This window comes from Danio rerio, chromosome 2 (assembly GCF_049306965.1).
Source record: "Danio rerio strain Tuebingen ecotype United States chromosome 2, GRCz12tu, whole genome shotgun sequence".
Taxonomy (NCBI): Eukaryota; Metazoa; Chordata; class Actinopteri; order Cypriniformes; family Danionidae; genus Danio; species Danio rerio.
This window is the reverse complement of record NC_133177.1, coordinates 29,176,815-29,183,080: the sequence shown is the minus strand read 5'-3', so window position 1 is coordinate 29,183,080 and position 6,266 is coordinate 29,176,815. Positions and strand designations below refer to the sequence as shown.

General features: G+C 35.6%; 1 protein-coding gene across 2 annotated transcripts; it reads right to left on the bottom strand.

The window, feature by feature from the left end:
- Positions 1-6,081, bottom strand: eif5a2 (eukaryotic translation initiation factor 5A2). 2 transcript variants are annotated; one of them, XM_073914893.1, is made up of 5 exons: positions 5,648-5,704; positions 4,720-4,908; positions 4,504-4,608; positions 4,247-4,378; positions 1-2,117 (listed from the first exon to the last, which is right to left on the bottom strand). In XM_073914893.1, the coding sequence occupies exons 2-5, from the start codon at positions 4,885-4,887 to the stop codon at positions 2,055-2,057; spliced, it is 468 nt and encodes a 155-aa protein (XP_073770994.1). In that variant the 5' UTR covers positions 4,888-4,908; positions 5,648-5,704; the 3' UTR covers positions 1-2,054.
- Between the last annotated feature and the right edge of the window lie 185 nt (positions 6,082-6,266).

The window sequence follows — 6,266 nt, the reverse complement described above, 5'->3', positions numbered from 1 at the left end:
TTTGGTTGCAAAAGATTGACATAAGATTTATTTATTTATTTATTTATTTAAAGTATTCAGAATCTGGGGGAAAACACCACAATAATTTCTTAAAGATCATGGAGTTATAATGCTGAAAACAGAGCTGTAACGTCACAGGATTGAATTACACAAATTTTAAAATGGTCACCAAGTAGAGCATACATTTCAATACATCAGTAATAATATTCCCACAATATTACAGTTTACAGAAAGATTAACCCGGATTAAAACGAGCCAAAAAAGTTCTTGCGACTAGCCAGTCTTTTTGCAAAAAGTGTGAAGTCTGAAAATAATACACAAAAGCTTTAGTTTTTCAGTTGAGTTTATTATAATTGCTCCCCTCATATCCAAAAACTGTGGCTTCTTACGCTTCATTCAACTAGCTGTGTGGAAAAACTCAAACACTATAATTTCTCGATCATTTCATGTCTGACAAAGCACCTTCTCACAGTTTGAAATGGTAACAAAGCCCACATTTCTTCTTTCTGCCCGTCACTGATAGTCAAGCTGCTGAATTTAGGAAATGAACCGATAACATGCATGCGACAAATAAAAAAGCATGTGATTCTCTTGCAGGTATGAATACATGTTTTGCAGAAAAAAAAATAGAGAGGTATTTTAGAATTAGGACCAATACTACAAACAGCAAAATAACCAAACACTGGAAACCTGAGAGACTCGCAGAGTATGATATGCGTCTGAAATACTGTACAGTCATACAACACTTTCCACCTACTTGAGCTCTCAGATCTACGGCTACTGTTTATACGAGAGCTAACTTTACAATAACATCAACTAGTCGAAACAGGTGATGAAAATACCTCTAAAAAAACATTCTGCCCAACAAGTGCCTTTTCATTTTGCTGAGCCATCGCACAGTAAACAATTACCAAAAGGAAAAATCAAAACTAACACTAGGAAAAGCCAAATGCAAAGATAGAAAAGCAACTCATCTCTACATCAAAAATGGAATCTCAAGAGTAAATTAAAAGTTTTATACGGCAAAATACTACACAAGCCAATCGTAAACTGTAATAGGGGGAAAAAAAACTACTAATACTCTTATATCAGAAAGAAGTGAATATAGAAGTGTTGATGCTAAAGCCCTTTAGTGCGCACACTGTGTCTGTGTGCAAGTACAAAAAAATAAACTAATTTCTGCGGAATAAAAATTTGTTGTATAGCAAAGCTACTGTAAACAGAGTTTGTTACAGAGGGCGTCCATTACTGCTGACTTACAGCAGGTTAGCCAGTGTAAAGCTCAACGGCCCTTCTTATAATCATTCTCCCTTACTACTACCAAAACATAAAAATGCTGGGTTATTGCTGTCACTACCAAAATAAATGTTAATTATGGATGAGGGGAAATGCTGTAAACTTAAAAAAGAAAAAAAAAAACCTGCTCAAACCGTCAAGTGGAGTCAAACTACACAGGATTACTTCCCCAAAAAACAAAGAATATTTGGTCTGGATTTAATGTCAGTAAAAGTTTTAGTCCATATTCTGCCTTAGGATTGCTAGTTGTCGGTCGCCCCAATCAGTGCCAAGCTGTCAGACAAACCCTAGCCTACCTGAGACACACAGGCTTTGGCACAAACGTTGATGTACCAAACGCCGGCAAACCAGTCAGTGTCATTCACAGAGGTAAATCTTATGTTTGCTGCCTGATCTGCAACAGTTTTAAGGCCCGTCGGCATGGATAAAAAGGTTTCTGCAATAATTCGAGAATTAAAAAAAAATATTCTCATCTTTAATAATGAATGGTAAAAGTGCATTGGAATAATGAAAATGGAATGAACAGGGGGCAAAATAACAAGCGTGCAGGAAACCCTTGGTGATGTGGAATTATGCTGATTAGACAAAACCTCATGAGACGGGTCAAAAGGTCCAGCATCTTTACTGTTTAACAGAACCAATTCTGGGTGGTGTGTGTGAAGGCTGTGGCTTTGGTGACTTTTTGTTTTTTTAAGAACTAAAATGTAATATTTGTGGTATGGAGGCCCTCACTCAACCAGCTGGTCAGCTTCGGTTCATTATGAGCTCATGGGCTTGATGGCGATGGGACACTCTTCCCCCATGGCAGCCAAAACAGAGACCTAGACAAGAGACAAAAACAGCAAATGAACTTTCAGTCTTACAATCTAAATCCGCGTGGGATATTTAACAATAGAGTAAAAGAAAATTCATAAATAAAACAAGGGACCAGCAGCCATCAACATCCATAGTTGGATAGAAAAATACTATGGAAGTCAATGGCTGCTGCTTTCAAAATTCTTACGAATCTCTTTGTTTAACAGATGAAAAACTTAAACCGGTCTAGAATAAGGATGATTAAATGACAGGATTTTTAGATTTGGAACATTGGGTACGTTTTGTGGTCTAGGGTCACATAATGTGCTTATCTGTGCCATTAAGGTTAATCATCATCATCATTATTATTATTAAAATCACACACTGAAGTTCACTGAATCCTTTTAATAGCTTTAGCTAAAGCAAATAATTATAAACTATAAACCAGATATAATTTTCACATTACATTATAATGACTATGATTATGCATTTATTGAAGAAATAGACTAATTCATGTTTAACAGTTGGTTATTTGCACCTTATTTTAATTACAAACATAAGCAACAAAGTACTACGGCTGCGCAGTTAATCGAAATTCAGAACCTATAATAATTTTTTTCAATTAGGCTCTACCGCTCTGTTAGGGCTGATTTAAACTTCTGCGTCAAACAAACAGGTGTGATCCGGCGCAGCCTTTGCATAACTGCACACCTCACAAAATGTAACTACATGTCACATGTTTGCACTACATTGACAATGCCTGGAAGCTGCACAAGAGACGCTTTGAGATGGTGTATTTTCCATAATAAAATTATTATTTACATTAAAATATTCGTTTACAGAAGATTCAAGAAATGCACTGTTTAAAATATTATTTACAACATATACAACAGTTTTTTTTATTTAGAAGAGAAGCTGCTTATTATCTACTTTTAAAATGAAAAACATTGAAAATTATTTTGTTCACTAAATTGAGCTTATTTTCACTTTTTATAAGAAAAAAAATAGTGACTGTTGGTTTCAGGCAATGCGTTTTAATTTCAGTCCTTCAGTTATGATCTTCAATAAATAATCAGATTATAGATAGTGTGCGCGTTTTAATTATTTTAAAATTAAGTAATGCACCCTTCATTCCAAAATTTCTCACTTGTCAATTTGAGCATATTTACTGCACGAAACTGTGAACTATAAGAGCAAAAACTATTTAAAAATAAAATAATGCTTAATTAATCGAGCTTTTGATTTTAGGCCAAATTGCACAGCTTTACAAAGAAATGTACTATATTAATATAGTATTTAATATAAAATAGACTAAATAGCATAGATGCCTAAATAAAAGTTGACGAACGATTACCCTCCGAATTGTATTCAAATGCCAAGTGAAGACCAACACCTCTAATGTAAAAACCTAAATGTGACATTTGCAACTCTCAAAATGATACAACTTAGGGTTCCTGTGATATTTTTCCCCTTGGTGATCCAATGCCACTCTAAGCTGATCAAAATTGGTTCTCAACCATTATTTCTTTCCATGTCCCTGTTATTGCAATACAATCACATGAAACAAATAATTTACTTAAACCTGTACAAGTTTATAAAGCAGATTTTACTTTGTTGTTAAAGTATCTGTCAAGTATCTAAAAATATATAGATAAGCTAAATGAATTAAGTCAACTAATAAACATTAAAAGTTGATGAAGCTAATGTTTCCTTGCTTCTTACACATTTAATATGCAGTTCATACACATGTACATCAATAATGGTTATCTTAATGAATATGCAGTATTAGAATTCCAATCTAAATGGTGTGTTTTTTAGTCTTCAATGAGGCAGGCTTAAGCAATATAACATTACATAAATGAACTACCTAATGCTATTAAATTCCTCTGAAGCCACAGCTATTTTGTGAATTTCCAAGAGAAGCGTTAGAAATTTAGGGAAAATTTGGGCTTTACAACTTAAAATTATGAGTTCTAGAATGTAAATGACTTTTGAATTAAACACATGAAAGCATCTTTTTAAACAGATGCTCAGTTTTTATTTCAACAAAGGATTGCTAGGATTTAAATGGTCTTAATCTTAAGTATATCTTCAATAATTTTTTTTTTAAAAATTAGCTCAGGTTAGACATAAATCTGAAAGCAAAGTTACAAACCAGAAATTCATCTCCAGATTCAAATTTGCTCTCTATTTCTTTGCCCAGATCGCCTTCAGGCAGCTTGAGGTCATCACGCAAGTCTCCATTGTCCTTCATAAGGGAAAGGTAACCATCGATAATGCCAACCAACTTTGCAATAGGAAAGCAGGGAGAAAAAAGCACATTATTTAAAATGCCACAGCAAATCAAATGTAGATGCTTCCATTGTGGAATAATAATAATTAAAAAAAACTGTTAAATTTGTTAGAACTCACTTGGTAATCCTGTCTCTTGATGTTAGGAACGTCCATGTTGTGGGTGGAGGGACAGATATCTTCATTTTTCTTTCCAGTAAATATGTCAATTCCAACCATGTGCACCTGGCAATGAAATGAAGTATTAATAATGATTACAAGTTTGATAATATGCATGGGTCATGACTTTTGGCCTTCGATCAAAAGCTTTTGGCAGTAAGTTTATTAATACGACACCTTGGCATGTCCATGCTTGCCAGTCTTGGAGGTAGACATCTCCACAATTTTGCATGGACGTCCCTTGAGCACCACAAAGCCGTTCTTCCGCAGGGCACTGCACTGCATGGGAAAGGTCAGGGAAGCTCCAGCATCTCCACTGGTGAAATCAGTATCCAGATCAGCCATGATGGGTTATCGAAGAAGTTTCTGTGCAGAGAAAACATGGTGTTATCACCAGCATGTGCTTGCACATGAAAGAGCACATGGCACATGTAGTGGAGAACAGAAGGTATTGCCATGATAGTACTTCGACATAAGTTAGATAATGTTTTTGTACATTGTATTCCAAGGTACCATGTTTTAAAATGAAAAGAAGCCATACAGTGCAATTACAAAAACAGAACGTTTTTAGAGCTCCTAATGGAAGATTTCATTCAAATGTGGATGAATCATCGTTTGCTCATACACGTGTCGTATCAAACCTGTAGCACCTTTGCTCTGTGAAACACAAATATCAAGTTTTCCCAAAACGTTTACAATTGAGGTAAAAAAAAAAAACAAACAAACAAAAAAACAAACTTTGACTATCAAGTTAGCTTGGATTAACCACAACGACGTTTTTCGTAAAAAAAACCATAATGGCTATCTCGTCAAGCGAGGTAAAACATTAAGTTAGCTGCTTAACGTTACCAAAGCGTTTATAGAAATGATTAATTTGCCCGGTAACTTGTAAGTTGAATAGATTTAACAGAGCAAGTTGAAGGCTAACACATGTGACCTAGCTGAAGAGCTATAACAGGCTAGCGTAACAAAAACGTTGACGAAGTACACGCATAAATACACGCAATTACTAACGTTCTTGTAAATATAAACAAATCTATTCGTTACAAACTCGTTTACGTTGAATCGAGTCGTCTAAGAGAGTTTAGCTGGATGAATGACTCACTTTCCAGCGGCACACAAAGTTAACCGGAACTAACGCTACGGAGTTGCCCGATTCATTGAAACGATCTTTATTATTTCATAAAACCTATAAACGTCGCTTTAGTTCGAGAACAAAACCTATTTTTTGGCCCGTCATTTATTACGAAGTAAGCGGAGATGTTAATCTGAACCTAGAACTTTTGTCAGGCCGTCTAACGTTAGCTTTGCATCAGCTTGACACACATGGAAAAAAATAAAACAACTCCACACCCAAACGCTCTGATCACACAATCGACCGCTTCGGCACACCGTCTTCAATCACCAAATCCTCTTCAAGAGTTGAATCCGGCCTCTGTACTTTATTCAGAGGATTCGACTAGAAATGTAGCGATGCTGGAGCGGAGAGCATTAAAAACGCCAGTCATTCCCTTCCAACAAAAGACGGAGAGACCTGCGCATGCGCGTGCGTGCACCTTTACTGCAACGAGTTTCACATGCACGAGGAGAAACTGCTTCAGCTGCGCAGTGGCAAATTTAAGCGGGACACTTATTATGAAACCCAAAACCATTCATGAAATTGTACAAAGGTTGAAGTCATCGTATTAAAACCCCAAAGCATTTGTTTTGGTAAAGAAATTTTG

What these genes read in the sequence shown, in the direction of transcription:
- eif5a2 (XM_073914893.1), bottom strand. Translation starts at nt 4,887, where the DNA reads ATGGCTGATCTGGATACTGATTTCACCAGTGGAGATGCTGGAGCTTCC. An exon ending in GCAAGCATGGACATGCCAAG is followed by an intron (nt 4,609 to 4,719) that starts GTGTCGTATTAA and finishes TTTCATTGCCAG; the next exon opens with GTGCACATGGTTGGAATTGA. An exon ending in TCAAGAGACAGGATTACCAA is followed by an intron (nt 4,379 to 4,503) that starts GTGAGTTCTAAC and finishes CCTATTGCAAAG; the next exon opens with TTGGTTGGCATTATCGATGG.